The sequence below is a fragment of the Onychostruthus taczanowskii genome, unplaced genomic scaffold (assembly GCF_017590055.1).
Source record: "Onychostruthus taczanowskii isolate IOZ18803 unplaced genomic scaffold, ASM1759005v1 scaffold87, whole genome shotgun sequence".
NCBI lineage: Eukaryota > Metazoa > Chordata > Aves > Passeriformes > Passeridae > Onychostruthus > Onychostruthus taczanowskii.
In genome coordinates, this window is record NW_024506662.1 from 1712476 (window position 1) to 1728951 (window position 16476).

The 16476-nt window shown below is 39.9% G+C and overlaps 1 protein-coding gene across 2 annotated transcripts in view; it reads right to left on the reverse strand.

Moving 5' to 3' along the window:
• Positions 1 to 482: 482 nt before the first annotated feature.
• WDR26 (WD repeat domain 26) overlaps positions 483 to 16476 on the reverse strand; it is a 31412-nt gene continuing 15418 nt past the window's right edge. The window contains exons 8-14 of one of the 2 annotated variants that reach the window (XM_041425084.1): positions 13089 to 13229; positions 11678 to 11797; positions 10800 to 10945; positions 10215 to 10293; positions 9516 to 9645; positions 6756 to 6941; positions 483 to 5345 (exon numbers count right to left, since the gene is read on the reverse strand). In XM_041425084.1, coding sequence (XP_041281018.1) covers positions 5320 to 5345; positions 6756 to 6941; positions 9516 to 9645; positions 10215 to 10293; positions 10800 to 10945; positions 11678 to 11797; positions 13089 to 13229 — 828 coding nt within the window. In that variant the 3' untranslated portion in view covers positions 483 to 5319. Of the gene's footprint in view, positions 5346 to 5370; positions 5939 to 6755; positions 6942 to 9515; positions 9646 to 10214; positions 10294 to 10799; positions 10946 to 11677; positions 11798 to 13088; positions 13230 to 16476 lie in introns of those variants that run through there. The other variant, XM_041425086.1, reaches the window with a different exon arrangement.

Consider the following 16476-nt stretch of genomic DNA (forward strand, 5'->3'; position numbering starts at 1 on the left):
GCGGGACAAAGATGATGTTGTGGTTTGAGGCACAGGGAGGAGGGACAAGTTAGAGGGAACACAAAGGCAGGAGACCCAAGTACTTCAGGAGCACCTTCTTACTATCAAGTATCAAAAAACCCCATAAAACTCAGAGATCACCTACAGCAAGCAGCGTGTGGTACTGAAGCAAGCTGCAGCGTTAAGGAATGACGGAGTTCAGGGAGCCTCAGGGGAGCAGATGTTGAGCAAGTGAGATAAGCACAGCCTGGACACGGCAGGTCGGGTGCTAAAGTACAGCACAGACAGGGCTGAGGTGGATTAGAGGCAGAGCCCGGAGAGCCTGAACACGGCTCTGAGTGACTCAGCTGCAGCTACACTGCCACCAATTCATTGTCCTAGCCAGGAAGTGAACACTATGGAAGAAATCTACAATTAACGATCCAGAAATTAACATCCAAGTCAGTCATATAAGTGAAGTTAGGGAAACTAAGAACTATTCATTCCAGTTATTTATTGTTTATTGAATTGAAAGAAAGGGAATACAAACATTTCTGTTAAGTGCTGTGCACCGACATGGAAAAAGTGTATTTTTTTTTTAAAAATCCTAATAAAAACAAATCAGAAGTTAATGTAGTTCCAATTGAACAATTTTTAAAGATATGTTTAAAATACTACACATTTATAAAATAAAAAAGTTAAAACGGTGTTCTGTAAATAATTAGTAAAACAAGTGAAAATAAATACGAGACCCAAAGTTCTTATGTTTTTAATGTAATATAGCAAAGAAATTTTTAACTACTTAATAATATCTGAGAGTAACAAAAATCCAGAAAGTTTAAGAACGCAATCCTTTGAAACATTTAATATCAGTCCATAGCAAATAGTCATTACATACCAAAAGCTCTAAGTGTTAACTAGTTCCACCACAACTCCATATAAATCTTGACAATTTAGGAATCTTGAGATCAACAATAAAGTTCTTTTCTTGATCTCTACAGCTTGGTTTGTAAGTACATACATGCTTTGAGGATCCATTTTGTCCCATATGTTTTCAAGGAGCCAATAACTTTTTCCATCTGTGCCTAAAAATGTTAAGTTTCAAATCTAGCACATATACCCTAAGAATGAAAAATGTTTATGAAAAAAGATGGGGCACAATGAATTTCAAATTTATAAAAATATACTGATATGAACCAAAACCTTCTGGTCAAAGGACACTTCACATACACACGACTTGAAGTATGCAATGAAACATGACGAGTACCTAGAACATTTGGTTCTCTGTTTGTGGAACACACGCACACACACACTCACACCAGATGGGAGGAACACTCTCACAGATGTTTGACTGAATCCAGATTATCTGGATGAATAGACAGAAAACTTGGCTACAGTTTATTTCAACTAGAGGCAGCTACTGCAGCAGTAGTTCAACACTGCACACTTCAATTAAGTCCACCCTGTTTAAAAAAAGTGTCATAGTTAATGATTTTGCTTTCTAGACATCGTTAAAAGTAGCAGTTTTCAAAAATCAAGTATGGCAGCTGAAAATGGACTCAAGCCAATGTGGAAAAGACAGGAGGAAGGCAAAAGGAGGATTAGCCATTTATGGGATGGGTGTTCCTCTTAATAGTCGTCTCAAAAAGAAATTAGATACAAGTGTATTTTGTAGCTAAAAATATGGACAAACTATTGAAAGTGCATTTTTCCTCCTCCCCCTTGAGTTACAGTAGTTTGTTTGTTGGTCAGTAAATCCTGCTTTTTATGTCCATTACTTTTTCTCTACCTCCCTCCCCATTTGGATCTACAACATATCCCCTCGAGCTACAGCTAATTGTACGAGCCCTGGCTTCCTGCTAAGGAAGCCTCCACAACTGATTTGGGGTGGGAGTATCACTTAGCAGTGTAAAAATACACAACTAGACACCAACTCCCAACAGCAGACAGTTTTATTCAACATTACCTGGTTGAAGCCAAGTTGAGAAGTAACTGGCAAGATCTGGGCAGATTTCTAGCTTGCATCTTTGCTCCAATCATAAAGAGAAGTTAACTTTAAAGTTGGAGAACTTCAGAAAAGACAGAGGGAATTTAAAAACAAAGGTGTCATCTCCCCCACTTCCCTCCCCTCCAAAACATGAACAGAGCTACCATTTTCCCTTTTGTGTTCCATTGTGCCTTGAAAATTACTTACCTGAACAGCTAAAGAACATTCAGATAATAAAATGCTTCAGCATTTTTTTGAGATCTGCCTTGATAATAACCTGGGGCTGCTGTGAATATTTGAAGCCAACAGGTGACCAGAGAAAGTTACAAAATGAGTACACACTTACAGTATTTTCTTCTCTAAAACCATGGGCCTGCTGACTGGAAATACAGTAATTTATTGGGAGTGTGTACTTGTTCCAGCCTCACACTCCAGCCTATGAACATTTTTAAGCACATGGAAATCAGTGTGTTGCAAATGAGCAAACTAATTTGGGTTTCCCCCCTTTACCCCCCACCCCAGTCTCATTTTATCGTCTGTGCACAAAAAGTATTGGTACTTTTCAATCCACATAGTGTTGGAAATAATTTAGGTTGGTCTTTCACCTCCAGGTTGGGATGGTACTCACTGCTACATCTCAAATGGCAGCTGCTGTGGGACTGAGTAGTGTGGCAAAATGAAGACGAATCTCACCTTTCTGTCCTGCCTGCTCATGGCCCCGAGGTGCCACCAGGCTGGCACTGAGACACTCTGGAAGCAGTGCCACCTGCTTGGAGCGTGCCTTTACGTGGCATGGCTGCACCAGGACACTGAGGGAGAGAGGTCCCACACGTGCTTCTCCCTAACTCGGCTTCCAAAGTATCCCAGAGGGACAAACCAAGTCCAGAAGAGAGGGGCAGTGTTTTTGCAGAGGTCCTACATGTAAATCCCTAACTGCACCGCTGTGGAAAGCAGGCATCAGCCCACACCTTCCCCCAGCTGCACCAGGGAAGGAGTCTCGCTCTGGCTCGTTATGGCCACACACTGGAAATGCCTGAAGTGCATAGAAAACTTTAAATCTACACTTGAGATTTGATCCAGCCTTCACCACCTGCCTGAAGTTCCCACTTCATTTCCATGAGTATGTAATGACAGACCACTGCATGAGACATTAAGAGACATCAAAACCATTATTCTTGCTCTCCCTAAACAATGTTTGGTTTGAAAACCTAAGTTCCAGAGTAAGACAATACTAGAGTAACTTCCAAAGATTCACATGCTGGCAGTGCTTATGAATTGTACCATGTTTTGAACATGTAAAACATTTTACAATTTCGGTTCAGCTTACTCAAATTTGACCACGGGAACTTGTCTGTTTTGCTGCAACATTAAGGCCACAGGCCTGACTCATTTTGCACTTTCTGAACTAGGAAGGGAAATAAAGAGCTTCCTCCAGAACTGATTAAAGGAAGAAGGAACTGCTGTATAATCTTAAGTTTACACACGTATTTTCAGTGCTGTGAAACAGTAATTGCTATCAAAGCATTCACCTTAGTTTTAAGGCTGAACATTAAGTTCCTACCTGGTTTTGGAGGTATTACAAGACTCATATGTCAGATTTGGGGCTGGTCTCAACCACAGTATCAGAATCTTAACTCATGCTTAAGTTTGCACACAAGGCAAGACAAACACACATCGGATGGCTGGAATCTAAAAGAAAAAAAAAAAGTCTAACCTGCTAACCTTTGTTTTTCTGGGAAACACCACACTCCCATTCAAAGTGGCTACACCTCTCTTCCCAGGAATTCCAGCAAACCTTCCCCCACCCTTCTTCCACACGTGACTAATAAGGACACTGAATCATTATCTCATGAAAGGATGAAGTCCACACTCCTGCTCACATGACTCTGGTGGCATGCCCTTCCCTGCTCCTTCTTTACTTCACAGCAGTACCAACACTACCTTTGCACCCACGGTGGCAAAAGGGAATCCAGTGCCATCCCATAATGGATCTGTGTGTAGTGCAGAAGCACAGAGATGCCAGGCCATCTGTTTATGTCAAAAAGAATAAATATTTCAACTATAAATGTTTGCTTTTTCTTAATATGGGACATTAGGTGGAACTACTCCTAGATGTGTCAAGATGTTCACAGCACCAGCTTGCAACAAGGTCTGGAAGAGGCATTTAAATCTGCAAACTTAAAAGTATATTCTCAACAACAACATCTGTCCACCCCTGTTTATCAAATAAAGAAAAAATTTCCATCATAATACAAGTGTTTAATTATGATTTGTACGTAAATTACTTATACAAAGTGTTGACTTTGTGAAGAAAGGACTCTTTCAACACATTCTTCCCTCAAAGTGTAGGCTACCTTTTACACCAGCATTGTTGCATATATTTATGTAATTAAAAAAACCAAAAGACCTCTTCTTGTTTCAGCTCTTAGACCGGTGGTGCAGTCTGAATGCTTTTTTTCCTAGCTAATACAGTCTAACTGTTAAGATGGACAGTGAATTCTTCCATCTGAAACAAGCTTTACTGCCTACATAAATCTCCTTCCAGCCACTGCTTCTGATTGGGTCTCAGGACACTCCAGAAAAGCATCAGTGATACCGTGTTTCACGACACTTCTTGCATTGTTTTAATTCCAAATGTATACAAATGAAGTCATTTTAATCCTATAAATAATTTATTTTTAAAAAATTGTGCTGTTAACCCCTTTGCAGGGCAACGAGCTATGTGAAAAGTACAAAACTTTTTGTCAAATGTGATACTGAGAGTGCTTTTGACATAGTTCATTGGTTTATCCTCTCAATTGATAGATATACTGCGCAACGGGCAAGGCTAGAATCCATGAACCAAGCTGCAAAGATCTCAAGCTAAGTAAGGCGGAGAGAGACTTGAGAAACAAGAGAAGGAAATACTTTCCTATCCAATGTATACTCTTCAGACTAAAGCACTCTTTCTATCAAGCCTTCTAAACTGTTAAATAAAGTGTTCCAAACAAGCATTTAAACTTCATTACACAGAAGAGCAACAAGAACAGTAGCCTGCCAGACAAAAAGGCAGGAGGGAAAAATATATATACTGAGTTCAATGGTTAGCCTGAATGTAGCACAGTTCTTCACAACCGATGGGGGGGTAATTTCAACACGGTGTCCAACAAAGTTCTAAAGACGTGCTTCATCTCGACTGGTTACTATGAAGCAAAGGTGGTAAATGTTTGGCCCCAACCGGGCTTCAGAAATGGTTCTTTTTCATGACGAGCATGTCTGTCCAGCTATCAATCATGTTTGTTTGCACCAAATCCCAAGCCATTTAAAATACGACTAATTAAGTTAAACTGAAGTCGTCTGCTCCAAATTCGCCATCAACTATCCATGCTACTGCATTCCTCTGAGCAAAAACAAAAACATAGAGAGAGAAAGAAATCACAGCTTGAAGATCTTAGCAACAGTTCATATTTCTATCATAAGGTAATTAATACAGTGTATTTACAAAAATTTTAACTGAACATGCACTAGTTAATTGATCTTACAATGTAGCTAAATTCCATGCTTAAAATTACTTATTTTAGATAAAATTATTCATAACAATCTAGAAATTATTTTAGCATGTTAGGTGTGGGTACTCAAAAAGCATCTGGTCCAAGAAGCCGTAACACACACTGACATACAAGTTCATGGGGAGTGTGCTAATGACAGAGCTGTCTTGTCACCCATTTAGGATTCCTAAGTGGTTAGGCATTATTGTGTGCACCTACACCTCTTGTGAAAGCACTGCTGTGAGAAATCCATTTGTGGTTGGTTTGGTTTTGATGGCACTTACTGGTTCATTTTCTGGAGGAACTAAGAGAGTGAGCAAGCAGCTCACTGCAGAAAACCAAACAACAAAGCCATGAGTAAAACCAGCTGGAGGACAGGCTCTGACTCCTTATGGGGGCATTCCAGGTCTTACAGATTAGCCAGGCTGGTCCACCTAGTCCAAGACTAGAACACATGTATCAAAGCACTGGAGCAGGGAGAAGAGGTAATGCTTCCTCCTAACATCCTTCCAACTTTCAGCCATTTTTACCTAAGGGACATTCTGAACTAGAGGTGTTTACTTATCTACCAGCCCTTAATGGATTTCTCTTTGATTACTTTGCCTAGGTTCCCCTTGGTGTCACATCCATGAGGTTCTGTGGCAATAGGATATACTATATATCATTTTAATGTCTCCTGTAAATTCCTACTGCAAGGTTGAATACATAATGACAGAACCACATAAAGTGCACAACAACTCCCCACCAGTCATCTCCTTAACAATCTGGGGGAGGCAGGAAGGGCTGGGAACACCTGGGTGCATTTTGGCAGCAAAAAAATGAGCATTTTCTCCCTCTCCCCCAGACACATGTGGTTACTGATGGTTAGTAAATATACAATTTTGTACAGGTTCTCTAGGGTAAAACTTGACACTCTCTCTAGACATTGGAAATTTCTTTTGTAACCAATAACATTATTCAATTTGCAGTGTGGTTAGAACGCACTGTTTAAATTTTAATAACATTATACATTACTAAACCTAAGCATTGAAAGCCAGGTTTTTATGGAGCCTGCATAAATAAATTAATATCATCCTAGGCTCTTAGTGACACCACAGTTTTCTATGGGGCCGTATCAGAATAATATTGAAAATACCGATTGTGTCTTTTTTATTCCACAAAATGAGTACCTCGGATAAAAACCACCAGTCACACACTAGAAAAAAACCAAACCAAAGCAGTGACTAATTTTTGAGTAAGGCCTTTTTTTTTTTTTTTTTTACCTTCAATATCCTGGCTGTCTACGAAAGGCGCTGGTCCCCATATCCTAACGGTGCCGTCGTCGGAGGCGCTGGCCATCATGGCCGGGAGCTGCGGGTTCCAGCTCACGCAGTTCACCGTGCGCGTGTGCCCCGTCAGCTCCGCGATGGGCAGCTCGCTGCGCTTGTGCCAGATGTACACCTTGTGATCTGAACCAAACACAGGGAGAGCGGCCTGAGCGGCGCCGCTCTGCGCGCGCACGGCCGCGGCACCGGCACTCGCGCTCCAGTCTCCAGTGGGGAACGGCACTAACAAAACTTTTGGTTTAGAAGCGATCAAAAGAAGGCAGGCAAAGCTCTTCCATTAACACCTGCCAGTCTACTACGCTTGGTGTTTGAAGAAAAACGTTTGACTGTAATGCAAATAAGTCAATGCAAGGGTAAAAAGAGAAACTAAACTGCTCTTTAATTACAGGTATGGAGTTGTAATCTTATTCAAAAGGAAGACTTGCAGATTTTTTTTTTCTCCCTCTCAAATAATTGTATTTGCAAATTAGTAAATGCATTATAAAGTCATGAGTACTAAGAATAATTATAACCACCTCCTGTTCATGAGTACCAGATAAGATCACAGCTCTGTAGTTTATGAAAAACATCTTAATACTAAAAACCTGTGACATTCCAGAGAAAGTGCAAACAGAGCAAATGAGGGAGGGCTAAAGCTTAATGTGTCAAACTGTGAGCTATTACTATCTTTGACAACCAATTACTGTGTGGTATTCAAAGATATCAATTTGTACATACTGAAGTAGATGCAAATGAACCCTGCACATCCTATTTTGTGATGGGAAGCTTTTAATTAATTCTAGCAACATGCTAGAAATAGAATAGGGAACTGGTTAGACATTCTACTGCACTGTTTAGAGAAGAGTCATTCTTTAGAGCCAACCATATTTAAGAATAATTGAGGAGTGGGGAGAAGGAGGGGGGTTTTTCCCAGCTGTAGACCAGCAGCCTGTAACAAGTGTGTGGGTTTACCTGTCTAGGATTGTCTGTGGAACATTCCAAACAGAGTTACATAAACTGGACAAGTATGCATTGCTAGTATTACACAAAAGCCTAGTATTGGGGTCTAGCAACCAAATGAAAGTATTTTGTTCTATTTTAAAGGCTTTCACATAGATGCCACTGAAGGCTCAGCAAACAAACCAATCTTCCTCTATTCCTCCTCCCTGCCCTTTATGAAACAAACTTGCTCCCTGACCTTCCTGCCAGAAAAGCCTCATGGCTTTTTCCTACATGGTATAACTCCCTTGTCCTGTGCTGAACCAGCTCATTTGAGGTACCACCTTCACATGTGCTTGTGCTGATGCAAATGTTCTGGCTGGGCTCCCATTCCACTTAGGATCTCAAGGGGACCTGTGCATCCATGCCATTCACCAACAAAACAATTCACACACTACACACACAAGCCTCTGCTCTGTCAGGTAACCAAAACCTAAAGACAAACCAGAACTTTGGCCTGGAAGAAACAAGATAACTACTTTAGGGCAGCAGTCAATTCCCCTCTGAGACAGAGACCTCTATTTTCTTCCTATGGATGCAATTGCCAGGAAAACCCCTACCTAACCTGACATGATGTTTTAAGAGGTTATGACAACGTGATCAACTACTTTTTAAAGCCAGCTGTGAGGATGTAACCTGTTATTATTGTTTGCTTGTTTTTTTAAAAACAAAGGCAACCGCTTCAGACAGTTCAAATCTAAGAAACCATCACTTCCTTAGTGCTGGTTTCAACTACAGTGGTTTTTAAACAATGAAAGTCGATAAACTGGGGGACAAAAATGACTGGTACACTACAGTATCTACACCTGCACACAGTTATGGCTAAATCCTGAACTTTCAGGAAACAAAGAATCTTGTCCAGCCATGGAAAAAGGTTCACACTGGATTGGAGGACTGGAGGTGCTGTCCTTCAGTCATATTCCACTGGATACAGTCAGAGAGTGAAACTTCATTTTATTTTAGATATATTTCATATTTTCCAAAAACAGAGTAGGAAATGCCTTGGCCAATCTTGTTTCCCAAGAACTGTGAGTTACACAGTATTCACAGTAATTTGTTTACCTATTACACGTGTAATTCTAAGCCCTGCATAAGCCTGAATTTTACGTGACCTCCATGACAGATGATGGCACTACACCAGTGACAAAACCAAACCAATTCAACACATAAGCTTTTAACAAATTTCTACTCTTGCCACAGACAGCTAAATAAAAACATGCTTCAAAGCCTTTAATCACCAAGAAACTCTACCAGACTACGTCAACAACTGCCTAATTTGAGGCTACTCTGTCTGTAATTAAAATGATTCTATGGAAATTGAAATAACCTCACCACACCTGTATCTTCAACAGGCAAATGAAGCTGTTACTCCACAGAAGTACATTTTATTCAAACCAGAAGTCTAAATATCACACCACAAAACAAAAATCCTCAAGAACACCCCACCCACTTCTAATTAAACTGTACAGATGCTTTTGCTTTAGAGGAGGAACACAAAAGAGTCATTAATGTGTTCTACCTCTGCCATCCTCTCAGAAGATTCTGTCTGCCAGCCCACAATTACTTTTTGAAGTATGCCACAATCTCAGCACGCCTCAAATTTATTTCATGAGCCAGTTGGTTTGCTTTTATAATGTTGTTAGCAACTGTCATCTATAAGATGAAGGTATAGGAAGGATACAGTGTTCCAGTTTTCTGCACAAAGGAGAATGGTGTTACCTTCACTGCCACTCGCAATGAAATCTTCATTATGACCTCCAAAACACGAGTGAATTGTGTAAAATCCTTGTGTAACACCTTGATACTTTCTCACTAAAACTCTGTCTTGTAAGTCCCATAAGTGAACTCCCTGGAAATAAGAAATTTAAAGAATGTTATTTTATCATTAAGTATTATTAATGGCATTCTTCTGAACAATGAAAAAAAATTAGACATGGAAGTGCACTATTTTAGAGCCAACTTTGGTACTGTTAGTGGGTGCAAAGAGCAAAGATGTATCAAATTACTAAACTAAACTTTCACTGTAGGTCCCTTCCACTCTGAAAGCTTCATTTTTACCCAAGGTTTCAAAAGCAGAAATAGATAAATATAATCTCTGCCCCCAGACATGTAAAGTGCCACAGTTCTTGCTGTACCTGGCTTCTCAATGCAACAGGCAGACAATAGCATTTAATAGTACATATTTCCCAATATGAAATTCTTGACTATAAATCAGTCAAAAAAAAAAATCAGGTCTCAAGAACAGGATTGCCTTCTTCTCAGAGAATTAATTCCATGCTGTATTTATGAATATTAAGGCCTTCATATTACACAATATACAACTAGTTAATATCAAACATTTTAACTCACATCTAAATACTTAAAAACAGGTAACAGTTGCAGATTTACTTCCATTTCCTTTCAACATTCCCAACTCACCTGAGTTGCTACATTTAACAAAGCTAAACGGCCATTTTTTGAAATAGTAAACGACATAATAGGGTGATCCTCTTGTACTCTGAAATGGTAACACACGAGAGTCAAGATAAGCACATAATGATACAACACCAAGACAACAGGCATGTCCTGTCTCTGCAGTATGATCAGGGAAAAACAGTTCCAACTCTGAAATAAGGTATGACTATAAACCAGTATAAGCCAGGTCTGCAATGCTTGTTTATAGTTAGGCCAAACACCGAGACCAAAAGGGACTTCAGATCTCAACTCCTAAATTCAAGGCAGAATCTACTAAATTATGTCAGGAATTGAGAGGACTACAAGTACTCATGATGACAGAAATGCCAAAACATCCACCAGAAACAGAAACCTACTCCAGTGCTTAGGGAGTTATTTCTAATACTTGATCTAATGCTGCTTGCTGAAACTTGCTCACTAATTCTTGTCCCATCTTTTAATATTGAGACCATTTAACAACTGGTTTCCCATCCTGAGCCCCACACCCTTCCTCAATGTTCCTCTGCCACTAAGAAGCAGGAATTCAGAACCCAACAAAGAGGCAGTTACATGTTCCTGTCTGTGAGATCCTCGAAGTTATAACCCCGAATTCGCTGGTGTGTGTCCGACGCTAGAACAGTTTTCCCATCACTCAAGCACCAAAGGCATTGTACTCTCACCCCTTCCCAGGAGTCAAGGAGGTTACCATCTAAATCCTGAGCAGAAGGAAAAAAACAACAAACATTCAACCATTAGTCTCAGGTTTTTGAGGAGCTGTGACACAAAAAAGTTCTTCCCTTTCTATTCAGACAATTGCTACAGAAAGCAATTTTACCCTTTACAAGGCAGGGCCAAATGAATTAGGAGTTGGTAGTCTTAACCAAGGGCTTTTGTAGGAATCCACCCTGGAGAGCAGAGAATCCCTTCTGTCACTTTCTCATGCCACCTGCACCCCACCACTGAGCTGACCTTCACAGTGAGGACTGCATACTACATTATTATTCTGGGAACCAGTTGAGAAAATAATCAAGAATATGGTGAAACTGTGGACCACCACCCCAAACCAGCATTACTCAAGTAATGAGGGTTTCACATCTGTTTTCACTAAGCAAAGACAGCATGCAAAAACTGAGAAAGATGTAGTCAAAATTCTGTGGAATAAAAACACTTGTGGACAAAGGTACTGCTTTTTATTAGTGTTTTTTTCTGAAGCAGCTAAGAAAAAAAATCCAGACCACAAATCCTCCTTGAGGAAGGTCAAAGACACTCAAACCCTTCAAACTGCTCCATACAGAAGTGCTGCTGAAATACTTGCATTAATGTATTGCTTCTTTGAATTGCAAAGGATCAGAAGCTTTAGTGTACACATATACAAAACCCAAAAAAAGCAGGGACCAAGCTTTTAAATTCTTGCTTTGTTTTCAAAGGGACAGATGCAGAGAACTTACACACTGATAGAACTGTCCACGCTGCCCTCCCGTTACAAAACGCTTCCCATCAGGATTCCAGGCCACACTTGTTAAACTGTCTTCATGAGACTGGCTCATCTTTGTCCTCAGCTCCCCTGTCTGGAAAATAAGCAAAGGCAGCAGGGCCTTATACCAGAATCCTTTCCCAAAAAGGTACTGGTAATTTTATCTGACATGAATAGTTTGGAGGTGCACATATTTCAACAGGTTTGTTAAAAAGGAACACACTTATGAATCATGCAATGAAAAGGCAGAACTAATTTAGCATATCCAGTGAATCTGGACTTGATTTGGGACAATTTCTTTTGTCTCTCAAATCAAGAGAGATGGAATAGCTGGTGTGTCAGACAACTAAAAGATTTTGAGTGGAATAAAAAGAAATCACATGAACAAGCCAAGACAGTGACATGCACTATCAAATGAAAAAAACCCACAACTCTGAAAGGAAGGAGGCAGGGACAGACTAGAAGAAAAGAGGTAACAAAATGTATTTCAGTAACAAGTTAGGAATATCACAGCAGTTAGAATGTTTTCCTCCTCGAGCTGAAGCTCTCCATGCCAAGATTTGGCTTTCATGCCCCGCGTATAAAGCTACCATTTCACAAGACAGAACACCAATGAGTGGCATTGTCAGCAGTGCTCCTCACTGAGCCAATTTAGTCAATTAAACAGAAGAAAAGTGTTCCAAGGGTGAAGAAAGGGAACGTTTTTGTTTTAAGAAACTACACTAGTTCAGAGCCCAAGACAGCACAAGGAAGTCTACACAGCTCTCAACCGAGGCAAGGGAAGCTTTTATATCAACTCAAGTGCCCATAAAATTCAACAGCAGAAAGTGATTTTCAAATCCATGGAGGGAATGGCAAAATGCCCAAGTGCCTGATGGAAAAATGAAGCTCTGAAATCATAAATTGAAGCCTCTTTCACTGACATCACTGGAAGGGTGACATGAAGCAGAACAGTTTGCATCTTTTACTTTTCCTACTTGCTAAAATCATCAATGAGCAACTGCTTCCCTTCAATGATACTTCTGCCTTCTGCTTCTCTTGATTCATTTGCTGTCCTTCTCTTCAGGAGCTCTCTAACATCCTATGCATTTATGCCATCCCTTCTCAGAAATGATGGTAACCACACACACAAGAATTGCTGCACAATCCCAGACACTTAAACTCCAATTTCAGTTCTGTCCAAAGTGCAAAGAGCATTAGCAGGCTGCCATAATTATTTTTTCAAATTGAGAGGAGGACAGTGAGATCAGCATCTCTTCTTTACATTCCCACCCTGGCACAAGTCTGCGGCAATTCCTTCTTTCACACCTGCAGTATTCAGATATTAAAACAAAAGCATCAGGCTGACCACAAAGTTTTGTTTTTCACTCTTAGCCACCACTTACTTGTACATTCCAGAGCCAAAGCTCAGAACAATCATCTGGGCCACAGGCAACAAGGTAGTTGTCATCTGGACTCCAGGCAATGTAGGAGACCCCGTACGCGTGACCTTCTAACGTCTTAAGGAGTTTTAGCTGGTGAGTGTCCTGGAACAAGAGAGGAGCTCTTGAGACAATGCAAATCAACTACCACCACATTTCACGCTTCCACAGCATTTCAAACCTCCAGCTACACGGTTTACAGGGCCAGAAAACGAAAGCTCCTAACTTCAAACTTCAAAAAAGAACACTCATAGGTACTTTTGTTCCAGTGTTCTGTGATTCTGAACATAAAACTCAAGAAATACCACTGTGTACAAAGTTTCATATTACAGTACAGAAGAACAGAAGATTTCTGTACTTAGTACAGAAAGTACTGAAGATTTCTGTAGATTTTCCTTAGTACAGGAGATTTCTGTAGCGTCAAGTTTTTCTATATCTAATGGAATATGAAAGTACTATCATCTGTATTTACAGAATTAAGTTACTTTCTTAAAAGTAAAGACATGTTGGAAACCTATTCTAGTTAAACAGAGAACCAAAACCTTCACAGCTGCTGACAAGGGAAAACCTTCAAGTGCCAATATTTTTATAAACTTGCACGTATCTTGTGTGTGCTGCTCAAAGAAGGAGATATACAGAAAGATATTTATAAAATCTTCCTTGAGAGGTGTTCTTATTTCAGAAGCACTGCCTACAGCACACTGCCAGATTTAGTGAATGAAGCATACTTGGCACATGCAGCATCTTGTATCATCTCTATATTACAACTGTTTTACTGCTGCCTCATCAGAGGAACTTGACTTTTCAAGAAACTTTTAAAAATAAATAGTACAGCTAGATACTGTGAAACAACCACACACTGGCTTCCTAAATACAGAAACACGCTTCAGTACAATATTAGCACTGATTCTTGGTAACAGCATATACACAAGTAGAACAGAGCTTGTTAAAACACTGACAATAATTGTTTTGAAGCCTCTTGGAAAGGGCAATCAAATTGTCCTTCCTCTACCCACCCTCCCCCGTTTTTTTCCATGCATGGCAGATGCTTATATCTCCACCTTTTTTTCAAAAAGCGTGACTAATTTGAAAATCTAGCTTGATTTCTCTAATTGTCCCTTCTCTCTTTTTTTCAGTATTAATCAACAGAGCACTTCTTGATTCTGAAGAGAAAGACCAGAGGAAGAGTGACACACAGGATTGCTTCCTGGGATCAGCAGTGAGAGGGATTTGGTGACTCTCAGCCAGCCTGCAGCACTGGCTAGCTAGAAAAAGTAAATTCCTCAAAACAAAGTGAGCTAAGAATAATCTTCAGAGTGCAGAGAAAGATGGACAAATGAATGGACCTCCTCAAGACCCCTTTTCCATTCTAATCATTATTCCTAGACTGCATTAGACACTGCTGTGTCTATAGCTAAAGTGATTTTCAAGGAAACTGAGTCATGTCTGACATCATCTCACATCCTGGAGCTTGTCTGGAACAGATACTTTTTTTTTTTTACACAGTAGGATTAAAGAAGCCTGTCACTTCAGCATATTTGAAACTCATGAGGAACAAGATATATAAGATATTCCTCTTCTAATGATAGCACTCTGTGGCTGTTACTATCTTCCATACTGCTCTCATACTTCCCTTCAAATACCATAAAGCTGCTATACCATGCTCTAAAACAGCAGTCAGTGGTATTTCAGGCAAACATCCCCAAATGTAGTCAACCTGCCTCCCACCCACCACCAAAAGAAATCTCAGCACTTCTATCCCTTACATACAGCTTCCCAAATTCTTGTTGTGTATGACAAGCAACTATTCAGGCATCAACTCATGTCTGCAGTAGCTGAGCTCCTTGGCTGAAACACCAAAAACCTGTCAACAGTTTTCAGAAAACGCAGAAGGGATTTTTTTAAGGAGCCTGTTAAAGGAGAACTCTTAACAAAGAAGATGCATGTTAGACAAGGTGATGCACGGTGTGCTCATCCTTTGTGCTCCACAGAGATTCTGCCACACTTCCTGACAGTCAAATAATGCATCCCACACAAACCTAGTCAACTCAGACACCATTTAATGCTGCTGAGCCTTCCTTGGAACTTTGAAATTAGCACACGGAAACGACAACAGACACATAGGTTAAGACAGGCTAGATGTGGCTGGGTCTTAGAAAAGAGTAAGAAATTCAAGGTATGAAATTAAGAAAACACATTGGAGCAGTGTCCTTACACTTCAAGGGGGGGCAATGAAGAAAGAAAGGGAGAAATTAAGGACTCTCACACACGTGAAGTGCGTGTGGAAAAATCAAACACTGTTCATTTAAAACACGGCTCTCCCACCACTTGCCCAGACACTGCTGGATGTTTGTTTCCATGTAGTTTATGCAAACAAATTAGAGTAATTTTGTATACCGAAAGCCTTGAAAATCAGATTAAATTTATGGGTCAAAAGACCATGTCAACTGCTACAGGAAATGTGAGAAGCATGTTCTGGCAAATATGAAAGTGAATCACTTGATGTGGCCTAATGCTATTTAAGTATCCACCTGCTTGAAAGCATTGCAATTTTTCTTAAAGCACTCAAAAAAGGAGATAAACCAATAAAACTCTACAAAACCACTTTCCCACAAACTATTTTTTAGATAATTTTTATTCTTTAGCAACCCTTGGTCCAAAGGCTTAGTCTAAACACTCACAAAACATTAATGTGGTTTTAGTAAGCAGCTATTAGCTAACAATTCACTTTAAGATGTACTAATCAAGATGTTTGGTATTAAAACCCATCAGTGTAAAAGGAAGGTGTGCACCTACAGTCAACTGACAAGTTAACAGCAAAAAATGTTTGATCCTTAATTCACCTAAATTACTCTATTAAAAATATTACAAAACAAAACCAACAACCAAAACACAGATAATTTCCAAACTAAATAACAAGAGTCAGCTTTGCTACTATGCAGCTCTTGGCCCAGAGCATACTGGCCCCAGTAAGACACAAACCACAGCAGTCTTATGCCTGAAAAGGCCATGGTGCCTGCTGTTAGTTCTGGGGCTACATAATATTTATTCAGATGGAACAGGAGTTTAAGGTCCTCCCATCATTTTAGCAGGAAAAAGGACTCAGATTATATGGCTTCCTAACCTGAAGTGAAAGAAAAGAAACTCAGATTCAAACTCCACCAAATACCAGTATGGAACTGCAGAAACCTTTCATTTTCCACCTCACATACCAGCCTGCAGCAGTGTGGTTAAAAAACCATAAGGATCTTATTTCTGATAGAGTTTCACAAGCACTAGCAACTTCAAATGCTGTGTGTATATGTTCAAGTTTATTCCCAGTCTTCAATTATTATGAAATATATGGACATAC